This window comes from Coenobita brevimanus, chromosome 56 (genome assembly GCF_032717465.1).
Source record: "Coenobita brevimanus isolate Jiangsu-jjx chromosome 56, ASM3271746v2, whole genome shotgun sequence".
NCBI lineage: Eukaryota > Metazoa > Arthropoda > Malacostraca > Decapoda > Coenobitidae > Coenobita > Coenobita brevimanus.
This window is the reverse complement of record NC_137009.1, coordinates 5,746,826-5,762,793: the sequence shown is the minus strand read 5'-3', so window position 1 is coordinate 5,762,793 and position 15,968 is coordinate 5,746,826. Positions and strand designations below refer to the sequence as shown.

The window sequence follows — 15,968 nt, the reverse complement described above, 5'->3', positions numbered from 1 at the left end:
ATTGCAGTCACACTGTCAGCAGAGCTTTCTACGAGCGTCTGCGATCAAAAATTTTCGCGAGCTTACCCGAATAGCGGAGGGCGACCGGGAGCAAAATGAAATTTCCGTAGCAGCAGTCACACTGTGCGAGCATGTACAAGTGAAGTACGAGCAAAAATTGGAAGTCGTGACTAAAACCACCTAAAGTCTCACGACTGTTCATTGCCCTGCAACATCGTACGACCTTCGAAGAGCTCGTACGAGTTATCATGCGACCTGTAAAGAATAGACATGAACATCAAACCTTTATTTATCGTACGATTACTCTTACGACCTCGTGCGACATCGTACGATATCGTACGATGACTCTGCACGAGTTATAAGATTCTTACACGAGTTGTCCCGATGATGCACGACCTCTTGCAAGAGTTGCACGCTAGTACATGTCCGAAGCAATTGCGAGTTTCCAAGACTTATAAAGACCTATACTAAGTCTACTAATATCAAGTCGGATCACTTACATCTAAAACGGGTCCAAGCTAGCGCAGGGGGCGGAACATCGGAGTGACGTCAGCTTGCACGAAACCGAAGTTCAGTACTTCTGTTGACGCCTGACTCTGGTGATGAGTGGGTGTATGCCACACTCTCCAGATCATGACACATTTTTCAATCCGAAGTGAGGGAAGGGACTGAAATGTTTGAGGGAAGGTATGGGGGTGTGAGGGAAGGAATAGGGGTGTGAGGGAACCTACTGCTATGTTATACAGTTAAACGAGTCTACACTTCTTCCTTGTCTTCGTTTTCCCTTATTATAAATGTTTGATTTGAGTCTGCCCTTTTATACATTTTCTGTTACTTATGCCGACTGACGTCACACACAAGCCACGCCTTCCTGCGCCCTGAGGGAAAGTGAACCGAATTGGTATTAGTGGACTTAGGACCTATATACGAGCCCTCACGACACTCGTGTGACCTTGTAAGAGTTGTTAATGATAAAATGCGATAAACATGTGATAACCTGCGATTGATCCAGTTTTCCTATAAAAACCACCCTCACCCAACTCACTGTGCCAGTCTTCTTCATGTCAGATGCAGGGTCCACATCACCACTTCAACCAGATGGCCATTGTAGTACCTGGTATTAATGTAATTATGCTTCAAATGTGTCTAATACTCCACAAACAAGTACTTCAAGATGTCATTCAGTAGCTCAACAACTCCAGGTTCTGCAAAGGAGAAGGCAAAAAAGAAGATTCTAGATCCGTCCATGGATGGTTAGGAGACTTCAGTATGATGTGTACCAAAACCTGATGAGAGAGCTGGAGGGAGAATATATCCCTGACTACATAAATTACCTGCGCATGGAACCTCAGATGTTCAGAGAGTTGCCAGCCCGTGTCACCCCTATGACTGAGAAGCAGAACACTAACCTCCAAGATGCCCTCCGAGCTGGTCTCAAGTTAGCCTTCACCCTCAGGCACTACGCCACTGGTGAGAACTGCCACAGCATGAACTTCACCTTCAGAGTACCTCACGACAGCATCTCGCACAACAAAGATTGGTTGCAGAGTTCCCATGAGTATTAAAGAGCCTCTATCCAGTTCGTACGAGGTCATATGATGGATCTTACGAACTCGCAAGACCTTGTGCAAGTATCTCTGTTCGTGGTGACACGCAGAGAATTTTGCCTGCACCAGCAAATTTTTTCACAAGCTACCAAGAGGTGTCCAACCAAGCTCAATCTAGACCACGACCTCCACGACCTTTGGGGAACTCGGAAAATAAATTCGTACGAATTTATAAGAATTTCACCGACCTCAAATATTTTGAACTCGCAGAAACTCGTACAAAATTCGGCTCGGCAGTGTGATGGCTTTAAGTTTGGAAATGATTGGACTGGCCTGACCTGACCATAACTCTAAGCAAAAGCCAATAAAGTTACTCTTATGTGAAGTAGAGATGAAATTCTTTCTGCATGTCATACACTCATTAATTCTGTTGTCAACTAACGACTCACCTATATTGGTATAGGAACCCGCTGGGATCTCAAGTTTTCCAAAGGAGTGTTTGGCTCTAATCGGTGAACACCTCAATTATGAAATCATGTTAAAAACGATATTCCGTAGTAACACTGTGGTTGGCATCAGCTCTGGCAATTAAGTATCGGAGATTCCGACTATAATTGTATAGCAGAGAGAAATGTGATAACATGGCGCTCGCTCGCTTGCTCGTCGCTCACTCACAAAGTGCACTTTACTTGTAGTAACGATGGTAGTAGTGGTAGTGATAATGGATGTGGTAGTGCTATTAATGATGCTGATGGTGATGGTGGTGGTGATTGTGTCATTATTGGTAGTATTTATGATGATGATGATTATGATGAGGGTGGTGGTGGCGTAGGTGATGGGTGTGGTCGTGGGAGTGATAATGGTGGTGGTGGTGGAGATTGTGGCAGTTGAGGTGTTGTTCGTGATACAGGAGATGTTGCTGGTATTTTTGTGCACCTTATAAGTTAGTACATCAGAGTCACCCTCAAACAAATAGTCCAGAATACATCATAATCTTTTACACGAGAAAAAGCATAGGGGCCCAGGCTGGGCTACAGTATTTAGTCCTGACGTATAGCAAGGGTCTTTCACCCTTCCATGAGTGGTAAAAAAAATATATATATATATATATATATATATATATATATATCCCAACGGGTTCCTCTACCAACATGGGTGAGAATGTTATGAGAGTAAGTGATAGGATATTGGTAGTGAAAATTCTGTTCGGTAGAAGGATAGATGCGATTATATCGGCATGTGCTCCACAGGCAGGATTGGATGAAGCAGAGAAAGATAGATTTTGGGATGATTTAATACATGTAGTGGGTGGTATGCGGGATGATGAGATAGTGGTTTTTGGAGGGGACTTAAATGGTCATGTAGGTGAAGCAGCACAAGGTTATGAAGGAGTGCATGGGTGATGTGCGTATGGTATAAGGAATGAAGAAGGGGAAAGGATACTCGAGTTTGGGGAGGCAACGGACATGATTATGTGCAACACATATTTTAGGAAAAGAGAAAGTAGGTTAATTACGTATGAGTCTGGGGGAAATAGCAGTCAAATAGATTATTTTCTGGTTAGGAGGGCCGATAGGAGGTTAGTGAGGGTTGTTAAAGTTATAGGAAGTGAGGAGTGTGTGCAGCAGCACAAACTACTGATTTGTGATATGGTGCTTAACCCGCCCCATCCCGATCACTTTTCCACCACTGACTCCCCCCAATCCCGACAATTTTAGGAAAAAATTTTTTTTGGCTCAAACCTTCGCTTTTGGTGAGAAACATCGAAAATTCATAGAGAAATCGCTCACCTAAGGTTTAAAATACTCATTACAGGTAGGAGTACCTCCTTACCTTACTGGGTCTTTCTAACAGGCTGGCACCAAAGAAAACGAGTTCTATGGGAGGATAACTATTTCACACCACTCATAAACGGTATTTATTTATTTACTTGGTACGAATTTATATGTAGTACAAGAGTATATTGGTTTTCAAGCAGTAATATAGGCATTATAAGCATTGTTTCACTCACTAATACCTGACCTTTTTTTGCCACATTACCTGATCATCATTTCTAACTGTTTCTTCCTCTAATGTTATGTAAAGTTTGTCCTCCACATTGTCATTGTTTGGGGAATCACTCTGGCCCTGAATTTCGTACCGTGGCATGACATGGCTATACTGGTCAGGTCACTGATAACAGGTGAATTGCTGAGACAATGGCATGCAGGGGGGGGGAGGAGGTCATGCTGGGTAAGGCATTGTCCCTGCCTGGCATCTTGTTGAGGAAGGTGTCACGTGTATACGTACCAAAAATGACTCACGAAAATTGAAAATTGTGCAAATTAGGGACCTTGCAATTTTTTCACGTTTATGTACGTCGACGGGATTGGCAGTGACAAAACGTGTGGACATTAAAGAACGTCGATGGGACGCCGCGGGTTAAAGAACGAGTGATGAAAAAGAGGACTTATGTACCTAGGAGGAAAATATGGAAACTGAAAAACCAAGTAGTAAAGGATGCCTTCTATAGCAAGTTGAGGAGAATGGTGGCTGAACAGGGAGCTGTAGACAGAGGCGTTAATGAACAGTACAGAGCCCTCAAGAACAATCTCTTGAGAGTTACTGATGTAACATGCGGTTGGACAAGAGGACCACCAAGACATAAAGTAACTTGGTTGTGGGATGAGGGTGTAGAAGCTGCAGTTAAGGAGAAAAGAAGCTTTTCCGGGAATGGAAGAAGGGTGGTGGCAAATAGGAATATTTGGCTCCCAAGCGTAGGGCTAGATGAGAGGTATACAGGGCAAAGTCTGAGTCACAGAGACTTTTACTTGATAACCTAAATCATGGGGAAAGGAAAAATATGATATTTAGGGTGGCAGGTGAAGAGGGATAATCGGGATATTATAGGTTAGCAGTGTGTGAAGAATGATGAAGGAAGGGTAGTGGTGAATAGTGAGGATATTAAAGATGCATGGAGAAAGCATTATAACCGGTTTTTGAATGAGGAGTTTGACTGGGACAGAGAAGGTTTGGAGCCAGCAGATCCAGTGTCTGGCCCTTGGCCTTTGATTGATGCTGCTACTGTGAGTGAGGCAATAGGCAGGATGAAGGTGGGGAAGGCAGCAGGTGTGTCTGGGTTGACTTCCGAAATGTTGAAGGCCTCAGGCGATATAGGGGTGAAGTTAGTCACTGACCTGATAAATAGGATTATTTAGAGTGTGTTGTCCCAGATGATTGGCTGAAGAGTGTAATTGTAGATGTGTATAAAGGGAAGGGTGATGCCCTGGAAAGAGGAAATTATAGAGGTATAAAGCTTTTAGATCAGATAATGAAGGTAATGGAGAGAGTTTTAGAAGGTATGTTTAGAGAAAGAGTGAATATTGATGAGATGCAGTTTGGATTTATGCCAGTTAGGGGGACCACTGATGCCATATTCATTGTTCGACAGCTTCAGGAAAAATATATTGGTAGGAGAAGGGATCTTTATTTTGTTTATGTTGATTTGGAAAAGGCCTTTGACAGAGTCCCTAGAGAGGTGGTGAAGTGGGCAATGGGAAAGCTTGGCTTGCAGGAGTGGCTGGTTAGAGTGGTTATAGCTATGTATGTGGGTGCTCACACCCAGGTCAGAGTGAATGGAGATTTGAGTGATGGGTTTTCCGTGAATGTTGGTGTGCATCAGGGGTCGGTTTTGAGTCCCATGTTGTTTATCATGGTACTTGAAGCCCTTTCACGTGACTTTAGAAACGGACTCCCGTGGGAGTTGTTGTATGCTGGTGATTTGGTGTTGATTGCAGAGAACGAAAGGGAGGCGGAGGAAAGGTTTAGGAAGTGAAGAGATGGTATGGGGCACAAGGGCTTAAAGGTAAATGCAGATAAAACAAAAGTGATGATATCTAGGGTTGGTGGCGGTACTGTCAAAGACGAGGGAGAGTGGCTATATGCAGTTTGCCACAAGGGCGTGGGAAGTAATTCCATCTTGTGCGGTGTTTGTGATAAATGGGTGCATAAGAGATGTAGTGGTATCAGAGGTAGACTGCGAGATAATGCTGATTTTATGCGTACGGCGTGTCGGGAAGAGCAGGTGGAGATTGTCAGACGTGAAAGAATTGAACTTGCTGGTGAATCTCTTGAGTGTGTGGAAGAGTTGTGTTATTTGGGAGACATGTTGTGTGCTGGAGGTGGGGCTGGAGCTAGCTCTGTGGCTAGGGTGAGAAGTGGTTGGAAGAAGTTCAGGGAGCTGTTGTCTCTCCTGACATTGAGAGGACTTCCCTACGTGCTAAGGGGTCTTTGTATGCAGCATGTGTTAGATATGTAATCATGTATGGTAGTGAGACCTGGGCGGTGAAGGAGGAGGATATTCGCCGGCTCAGACGTACAGATATGACAATGATTAGGTGGATGCGTAGTGCGTCCCTGTGTCCAAGGTCTGGGGGGGGGGGGCTGGGTTCACGATGGAAGAGTTGAGAGGTAGGATGGGACTGGAGTGTATTGGTGTTGTGATGAGGCGAGGTAGATTGAGATGGTTTGGACATGTGGAGAGGATGCGGGATGATAACTGGGTGAGGAAGGTGAGAAGTGTTAATATTGGGAGTGGGGTTACGAGGGGTAGACAGAGAAAGACATGGATCGAGGTCATTAAGTGTGACCTTAGGGTTAAGGGACTACAGGGAGGCAGCAATGGATCGTGCAGCATGAAGAGCCGCCATTAGGTGACCAAGGCTGACGCATGGAAGCATGTTGGAGCCTTTAAAAACGAAAACGATATATATATATATATATATATATATATATATATATATATATATATATATTTGAATAATGAAGGTAATACATCTTAGCTCATTCTCATTAAGTACTCAGTATGTACTTGTACCGGTAATACTCCATGATACTGCTTGGACAGTTACTACTAAAGGAATTAATGTAGGTAATATTCCAAAGCACTTACTATAATCAGTGTCTCACATACAGCAAGACAGGGAGTTAAAACGCCCTGAAGATGCAAAATCGTCATAACCTTGCAAAATAATGGCAACATCAAATACCTGTCCTTGAAATGATTGAGCACATAATATTATATGGCAGAACTATGCAGCTGTAAATCTCACCATATATATAGCTCACCACTGTTATGGGCCATACTGACAGGATAAGTGAAGATCTCTAAGACCTTTTTGTTATCACCACCTGCATAAACAGATTGTTCCGCTCCGTCGAGCAAGCCACCAAATGCCTGTTTACCAGGGCTTGTCAAATAAGTCTTCTTTTCAGTGGCTTTGCCTCCCTCAAGACTGCTCAGGGGTGCTTTCTGTGGCTTTACAAGGATAACTTCATCATGGACAATACCAAGGTCAGTAACCATAAACTGCCAACTGCTAGTCTACTGCGACTCTCTCATAGCCCAATCCAACATCCAAACAGCCCATAAACTTAAGGTGAGGGGTAAGGAAAAATTCTGTCTTATTCCAGAACCTACATGAAAGAAATTGGATTTTCCACCTTTACACATGAGTGTTGAGAACAAACCACTTATAAACCTGATAATCCCTGTAGGGACCCCAGGGAGTTGCAGGTGTTCCCATAGTGTCTCACAGTTGATTGAATTAATGCCTATATGAGGTTCACATGTGACAGCTAGCAGTCACTTCCAGAACTCTCTTCGGATTTCTCATTATAATCTAACATGTCTATGTGTAGGCTAATTTAACCCAGTCCCACCTGGTTATTTCTGGTGTGGGTCCCTGGAAGTGTAGTCCCGGCCAGAATATGCCGGCTGCCCCGATTGAGGTGGTGTCTGAGAGGAACTTGTCAGCCACCAGGGTAACAGATACATCAGGGGACAGGTTTGCTTGTAAGAGTGTGGCCGTACTCAGTCCAACCACACCGGCCCCTACCACACATACACGAATGTCCATACTGCTGCAAAAAGAACAGAAATAAATATGAGAGTTTAATTAAATTCATTCCCTCCCTAAACAGTCATCTTCATTGTCGTATATAATAATTCACTATAGAACTCAGTTTGACAGGTGTCTACGGACACTGTTTTCAAGCAAGTACTGGATATTTCCATGAGTGCAGATAGGAAGGTCACGGTCATTACATGGGAGAATTTATTTACTCCAACCTTCACCTTTCCATTAGCTTCACACAGCTTCTATCTCAGCAGTTACGCCAACAAACAAAGGATGAGGCTATGGCTCACCTAATGTCTGACTTGGTTCATATCTCTGTCTGGGGTTAACGTAATTTTGTTGTTTTTAATGCCTCAAAAGCTTAGTTCTTACATCTATCAACCCGACAAAATCTTCCAAAGGAGTACACTCTAATTTTAAGCAAAATCCAGCTTAATCCTGCATCATGATACTTGAGGTTCCATTCTCTCGGGGTTTACCTTTGAAAGAACATATTACATTTCGTAAAATCTGCTTCCAAGAGATAAGGTGTGCTAAGCCGACTCCATGCCGTCTTTACCCCTGCACAGCTGTAGACTTTATGCACGGATTTTATTCGCCCTTGTGTAGCGTACAACTTTCATGTGTGGGGAGGCTCCCCACATACAGCTCGTCTCAACAAGGTGGAGTCAAAAGCTTTTCGTGACATCAACTCTCCTCCTCTTACTAGCTCCCTTCAACCTCTGTCTCTTCGCCGTACTGTTGCATCTTCATCCCTTTTCTATCGATACTTCAATGGTCACTGAACTATCTGCTTGCATCCCTCCGTCACTATGGCGGACACGTAGCACCCCTCTAGCAGCAAACTTTCATCTCTTTTCTCTCCAACTCTCTAATGCAAGAGTTAACCGGCACTTTCAGTCTTTTAAGTATGCAACAAGTCAACTCTGTAACTGTCTCCCTCTGTCTGTATTTCCTACTGCCTATGATTTCCAGTCTTTCAAACGCAGTGTGTCCAGGCATCTCGAAATTAACGGCTCGTGAATTTGGTTCTCTTGTCTTGTTTCTGTTTTTGTTTTTTTTCTTGGAGGGAACAATATGCTGGTTCCTGGCCTTATGTTCCTTCGTCCTTATAGATAGATAGATAGATAGATAGATAGATAGATAGATGTTTGGACAGAGTGTAAGGTTCAGGGGAGAGCGAAGAACCCACGATAGGAATCTCCGTCACACACACACACACACACACACACAGTTATTTTGCTCTACATGAAAGGCGACTTAAAAGATCTTATTAGCTATCGACCTGTTTGTTTATTATTAATTATTTACAAGCTATTAATGAAGTCTTTACGAACATATTAACAACAGTTCTCGAGGAAAACCAACCACGGGAGCAGGCTGGATTCCAAAACGGATATTTGACCACAGACCATCTAGACACAATGAATTAGCTAACTGAGATAACAACGGAATATAATAAATGCAGAGGCTTTCGACTCGGCAGGGCACATAATAATTATAAATGGGGAACAATGAGTAAACGAATATTGTAAAACTGCTCGAAAGCATATACAAAGAGGGAACTGCTACAGTTACGTTACATAACGATTCAGAAAAAATTAAGACTGAGAAGTGCGTGTGTCAGAGATAAAATTTCACAAATATTTATTACGAGATACCTTGATTTTTTTTTTTTTTTTCAAGAAAGCTAGAATGAGAAAGCAAAGGACTGTACGTATATATGAAGAAAACTACATGCATTTAAGATTTGTTGATGACATTGTCCTAACCTCAGAAGCTGTAGACATTGCAAGAAATGTTAAATGACCTAAACAGAGAAAGTCTCAGAGTAAGGCAAAAGATGAACTGGAGCAAAATTAATGTTTAACCCAAATATAGAAAAGAGCGTCATCAAAATGAATAAAAAAATTCTTGAAGAAATTGAGGCGTACAGTTACTTGCGACATTTACTAAAACTAACGAAACGCCATGCAAACGAAAAAAAAAAACTCATTAAAATCGACCTGAAATCCTTTGGTAAACATAGTCAGCATGATAGGTAATCTGCAAGTATGTATAAAACGAGAAGTATATAAAGAATGTATTATCCCGGAGAGACGTATAGATGTGAGACCGGGAAACTGACTAAATAAGGACATATATATATATATATATATATATATATATATATATATATATATATATATATATATATGAATGGAAAAGGTGGATGGAGTAGTTGGTGTGTGGGGTGTGCCTCCAGAGATGGATGAGAAGGATAGTGCTTCAGTGGACATCTGTGACGCGAGGAGATTGGTGATAGGTATTACGCTCTTCAGGCACAAAATGATCCACAGGTATACATGGCGAGTGATGAGAAGGGTGGGTGGTGAACTGAATGAACGGAAGGCAATGATAGATTATGTGTGTGTGGATGAATGGATGAGGTGTGTATTTGATGCAATAGTATATAGAGACTGGGGGAGTGGACTTTCGGACCACCAATTGGTGGTGGTCAGAATTAAAGTCCAAGTAAAATGGAGAAATAGAAGAAGGGAAGGGAAAAAGGAAATAGAACATACAAGGAGAGTGGAAAAATTACAAGAGGATGGAAGAAAGGCAGAATATGAGAAGGAAGTGAAGGAGAGATTAGGTAAATACAGATTGGAACAGATGGGGAACATGGAAGGTGTGTGCAAGATATTCACAGAAGAAATCTGTGCAGCATGTGAGGTGGTGTGTGGCATGAAGAGAAGATGAAAGGGGGTGCAGGGAAGAGCATGGTGGACTGAAGAGGTGAGACAGGATGTGGAACAAAAGAAGAAAGCATATAGTGAGTGCATGAAAAACTGAGGCGTGGAAGGAGTTGAGAGACGGTAGAGTTATTTGTAGAGAGGAGGAGAGAGATGAAAAGATTACTAAGAGAAAGAAGAGACTGAATGAGGAATTTGGAAGGAACTTGAGTGTAAAGTGGAGGGAATTAAAGAAAATATTGTGGAAAGAGGTAAAGAAACTTAGACAGGGTGCCAAAGAAGATAGCTGGGTAGTGAAAGATAAAAATGGTAGATTACTAGTGGAGAAGGGAAAAAAGTGAGCAGATGGAGAGAACACTTTAAGGAATTGTAGAACATAGAGAATGAAAGTAATGCAACTATATGTGGCTGGGGAATGGCTGGCAGAAGGAGGGATGTGAGAAAAGAGGATGAAATCAGCAGAATGGAAGTTGTGGAAGCAATGAAGAAAGTTAAAATGGAGAAAGCCCCAGGAATTGATGGACTGTGTGGTGAAATGCTGAAGCTTGGGGGAGAGATAGTAGTAGAATGGATGTGGAAGATGTGCAGATTGGTCTGGGAGGAAGGTAGAGTTCCGGAGGATTGAAAGTCAGGTACAAAGGAAAAGGGAAAAAGAAGTATGTGGTAATCATAGGGCCATTTGTCTTCTTAGTGTAACAGGAAAAGTATATGGTAGGATACTTATTGACAGAGTTAGAAAAATAACAGAAGAATAAGTTGGAGAAGAAGAGGAGGTTTTAGGAAGGGAAGAGGTTGTGCAAATCGGATATTCATTCTCAGATCTTTAGTGGAAAAGTTTCTAGGGAAGGGAAAGAAGTTGTATGCGGCCTTCATGGATTTGGAGAAAGCATATGACAGGGTGAATAGACAAGGATTGTGGAAAATATTAAGAAGAGTATGCATGAGGGTGCTAAGGCTAAATGGGTGTGGATAGTGAACTAGCGAATTTTCATATTTGAAGGTTGGATTGAAACAAGGATGTGTCATGTTTCCATGGTTGTTCAATCTGTATATGGATGGGGTTATAAAAGAGATACAAGGCAGGGCAGTGGAACAGCCTTAGTGAGACAGGCAGTGTTTGGAACCACCTTGTACTGTTGTTTGCAGACGATACTTTGTTAAGTGAAGACGAAGGGGAGCTGCAAGGCTTGGTGGATGAGATTGGGAGAGTGTGTAAGAAACGGAATCTAAAGGTGAATATTAGGAACAGTAAAGTTATTGTCTTCGAAAGAAGTGAAGTCAGTGAATGGACAATGAGGCTGGATGAGGAGGAAATAGAAAGTGTGAGTGTGTTTAGGTACTTCCTAGTGTGATGAGTAAGGATGGAAGTTTAGAGGGTGAAGTGCTTGAAAGGGTGCAGCAGGGAAGATAGGTTGCTGGTTCCTTGAAAGCAGTGATAAACAGGGAAGACAGCATGGAAGTGAAAAAGTTACTACATGACAGTATTGTGATACCACCTCTAACGTACAGAAGTGAAGGTTGGACCTAATTGGAGGGGCAGAAGTCAAGAGTGAGAGCAGTGGAAATGAGTTATTTGAGAGGAGCATGTGGATTTACATGGAGAGGGAAACTGACAAATGAGGAATTGAGGGAACGTTGTGGTGTGGATGTGATACGAAGCGTTAGGAGAAATACATTGAGGTGGTTTGGCCATGTAGAAAGGATGGAGAGCGAGAGACTGACGAGGAGAGTGTATGTGAGTGAGGTGGAGGGGGGGAGAGGGCGGGGGAGGCCAAGGATGAGATGGAGGGATCGAGTGGAGAGGTATATGAGAGAGGGGGGTGTGAGCTAGGAGTACGGCAATGAAATGACGGGGGACAGGACTACATGGAGGCGATTTGTTTGTGGCCACCCTTTATAGGATTAAGGCGTTTGACAATATTATATATATATATATATATATATATATATATATATATATATATATATATATATATATATATATATATATATATATATATATATATATATATATATATTATCATTATCATCATCATTAGCCGTTGAGGTCCACTGCAGGACCGGCCTATCCCTACCGAAGCAGGGACGATAGAGCCAATGTATCTCAACCCAGTCCCTTAGGCTGTCTGGTAGAGACTGTACAGTATGTAGGGTGAGGAGTGCTTGTGAGTGTGATTTTAATGTTGTAGTGGCTTTGGATGTGTGTGTAGTCTGTGAACCAAGTGTAATCGGCCCGCCTTAAGCCGATTGGGTGCAAGCATACTAGTATGCGACACTAGTTCAACCACAGCACCCCTTGTGTCCGCCAAAGTAGCAAGTTGCTTGGTGAACGCTTCCCAATGTTTTTACAACCTGGCGGGAGGCGAACCCGCGCTCATATATATATATATATATATATATATATATATATATATATATATATATATATATATATATATATATATATATATATATATATACACGTAATACATATACATGTATATTTGTACAGTCATGAACACTAATATAAGGACAGGGTAGTCTGCCACTAGACATCCACCCTTTAACTCCCTCTCGTTACCCCCATCAAGCCACTGATTTGTTAGGCAGTTGGATCTGAGATCTGAAGCTTCGCTTACTCTGACGTCGGGCTGCATGTAATGTTACTTTCATTTATTCAAATATCAGGTGCATTACTTTGACCATAGGCTTACCTTCTGTTGTAGTAACTTCATAGCTGCTTGTAGTGGGTTTTGTTGAATACTTATGTCCATACTGCACTGGTGGACTAGCTGTAGTTATACATGAGTAGGTTTGTATGTAGATAATCTTAGTTACCTTCATCATGCAATGACAGGAGAGGTAAAGATGAGTATGGGACTATTAACAATTTTATTGTCTTGAAAAGATTAACTAAAGTTTCTCACACACGAGTGGAGTATGGAGTAGAGTCCCGCTAGCTACCTCTCAGACTGTCTCACTCTCTCTTGACAACCTCTCGCCCCCGTCGCAATCTCCCTTCTCCCTGTCTAATTCCTCCTTTCTTGTACAGGAGAGCTTGTGTCACATGTACTGGACGTATGTGAGATTGTTCTAGAAGCCTGTGTGTCTGTGTGTATGTAGCGTTTCTGGTGGCACAATGCAGTCTGGCATTCCTCACAGAATTTCTGCCAACACATTTCCTTTCCCTCACCTAGCTTGTCTTTCATTCACACTTTACACTACACATTTATGATCCTATCGATTATGCTTTGTATTATGATAATTTAGAGTCCTGTCACCGCTTGGTCACAACAGCTGGCGAACCTATGACAGCATTTAGCAGTTACACAGTCTAATCTATGAACACATAATATTGATTATAATATTGTATAGACAATTTTTATGATAATATTGTACTGACCTAATAATATTCTAGATATATAATATATTGAAAACGTTTTCTATATACACAGTGGAGCAAACACACTATAATAAAACTGATTATCGATTATTGAATAACATGATGTAAAATGTGTATGTATAACAGACATCCACATATATGCAAAAGCAGTACAATGCCAAGATTATAGTAAGAGTTATTAATATATTTGTTAGTCATTTCTATTAGATATAATGATATTGTTATAAGAACTGGATACTTGTATATCATGTTATACTATTTCATGTGTCGTCCAATAATTTTCTTCATTTTTTATATAAAATCTACAATATTTACATATTATACTGTACACCTTTCATTCAGGGGGTCTCACTTGAATGTTCACTCTTCCTCAAGTAAATACTGACTCCAAGTTTGCAGTTCTTGTTTACATTCTGTGCATCACCAACAGCACAAGTGCAAGTACAATAGAGAAGATTATAAAGACAGCTGGAGTTGGGCTATACACATAATATGGGTTAAACATACTCATACTCAATTCTTCCCAGAGCTTTATTGTTTCATTGACTAGTTGCATAGCTTCAAACTTAGGTCAAATCAACTTAATACTTGTGCTTATGTTTAAATCCATCTTAGGTAGTGGGTGAGGAGCAGTGATGAGGAGGTACTGTTGCAAAGGAAGTGGCGGTATGTTACGTACTGTAAGGCAAGGGAAGGCCAGCCTGGACCTCCACCATGTGCACGCACCTCTCTCCAGTCCTAGATGAAGGGTCTGAAGAGGACGAGGTCGGAGCCGTAGGAACTGGTGTAACCTCGTGGTGGGAGAGGGAAAGGAATTCACCGTGGGGAACTGCAGGTGCAGAGAAGGAAAATAAGGTATGGTGCTTCTACTTTCTCTGGGGAAGGTGCGAGTGATGTGGCAGGCGTGAGCAGTGAAAGGGAAAGTGGTGGCGGCAGGGAGCCAGCTCCCGGGCGATCACATGGTGCACCTGGGGAGCGAGCAGGTGAGGAGCAGCCGCGACCTTGCACCTCTTTCTCCCCGCAAGATTCCCTTGCTTTCTCCCCGCAAGATTCCCTTGCTTTCTCCCCGCAAGATTCCCTTGCTTTCTCCCCACAGCCCTGTGAAATTGGGAAAGGAAGCAAAGGGAAAGGAAAAGGGAGAGGGAAAAGGAGCGCGAGAGGGGAAGGGCGCCGCTCTCCACCTCCCCAACCACCCCCACCACCCCCTCCTTCCCACCTCGATGAAGGAGATGATTGAGACAAGGCTGGAGACGTTGGTGTGTCGTGGGACTGGGAAGATGGGAGTGACTTTGCTCCTATCATTCACCAGTTCACGGAAGAGTGGCAGTCTGGCTGCAGAGCTCCTGGACTCCATGCAGGCTCCACCAGGGTGGATTTCTTCCACTTATACTGTACTTTGGTGACGAGTTTGTGGAGCAGACTGTGGAGCAAACAAACACATTCACTGGCAGCCAGCGCCATGAAACCAAGTGTGAAGGAATGACAAACAGGCACTCCCAACAGTATGACTACTCAGTTACCACAAGTGATAATGTTCATCTTTTTTACCCTGGCTTTCTTGATGAGTGTTGTATGGAAAAGACAAATTCTGGGATATTGGTCTATGGACCCAATGACCAGCACACCTTTCTTTGGGAAGGTAATGGGTCATAATAGATTCTAACAAATTCGGAGCCACATCCACTTTTACGATGCCAACGACCCTGCTTATGCAAATAACACAGATAGAATAAGAAGAATAAGGATGGTATTTGATCACCTGCGGGAAAAATTCTGCTCATCCTTCTAACCTTACGAGAGTCTTATGGTGTGGAGAGGCAATATTTCTTTTCGGCATTACATAACCAGCAAGAGACACCGTTTTGGGTTCAAGATCTTCGTTATGTGTGACTGTAAAACTGCTTATGTGGAAGACATAGTCTTGTACACAGGAGCTCAGAGAGACATAACAGAAGATCGAAGTATTGGTCTCTCTGGGGCCATGGTGAAGACACTGATAGAGGAGTACTTTCATCGTTGTCACGTCTTGTACCTGGACAGCTGGTACACTAGCCCCTTTCTCGCTCAGTACATCCACGTTCACGACACCGGAGTCTGTGGCACAGTCAAGAAAAACTGTCTCCATATAGTCAAGGTTGGGAGGATATTTGACAAGAATAAGGTGGTTTTCTTCAAGGCGAACAACAACCTCACCACTGTATGGAACCACAACAGGGAAGTTTTCCTCCTGTCAATAGTACACCGCCCCCTGATGCACCGCACCAACTCAGTGGATTACTGCAGCGAGAGGAGGCTCCACGTTTGGAAACTAGAGTTGGTACTGGACTACAATGTCAACATGAAGCAAGCAGACCAGTCTGACTCCATGATTTCCAATGTGGAATGTGCCAGGATCACGATGAAAAGG

At 42.6% G+C, this 15,968-nt stretch overlaps 1 protein-coding gene across 1 annotated transcript in view; it reads right to left on the bottom strand.

Annotated features, from left to right (window-relative positions):
* Positions 1-15,968, bottom strand: part of LOC145401625 (D-aspartate oxidase-like) — a 90,931-nt gene that overhangs the window by 65,377 nt on the left and 9,586 nt on the right. The window contains exon 2 of the mRNA XM_080273818.1: positions 7,248-7,448. Within this exon, the coding sequence (XP_080129944.1) occupies positions 7,248-7,448 (201 nt within the window). The remainder of the gene's footprint in view (positions 1-7,247; positions 7,449-15,968) is intronic.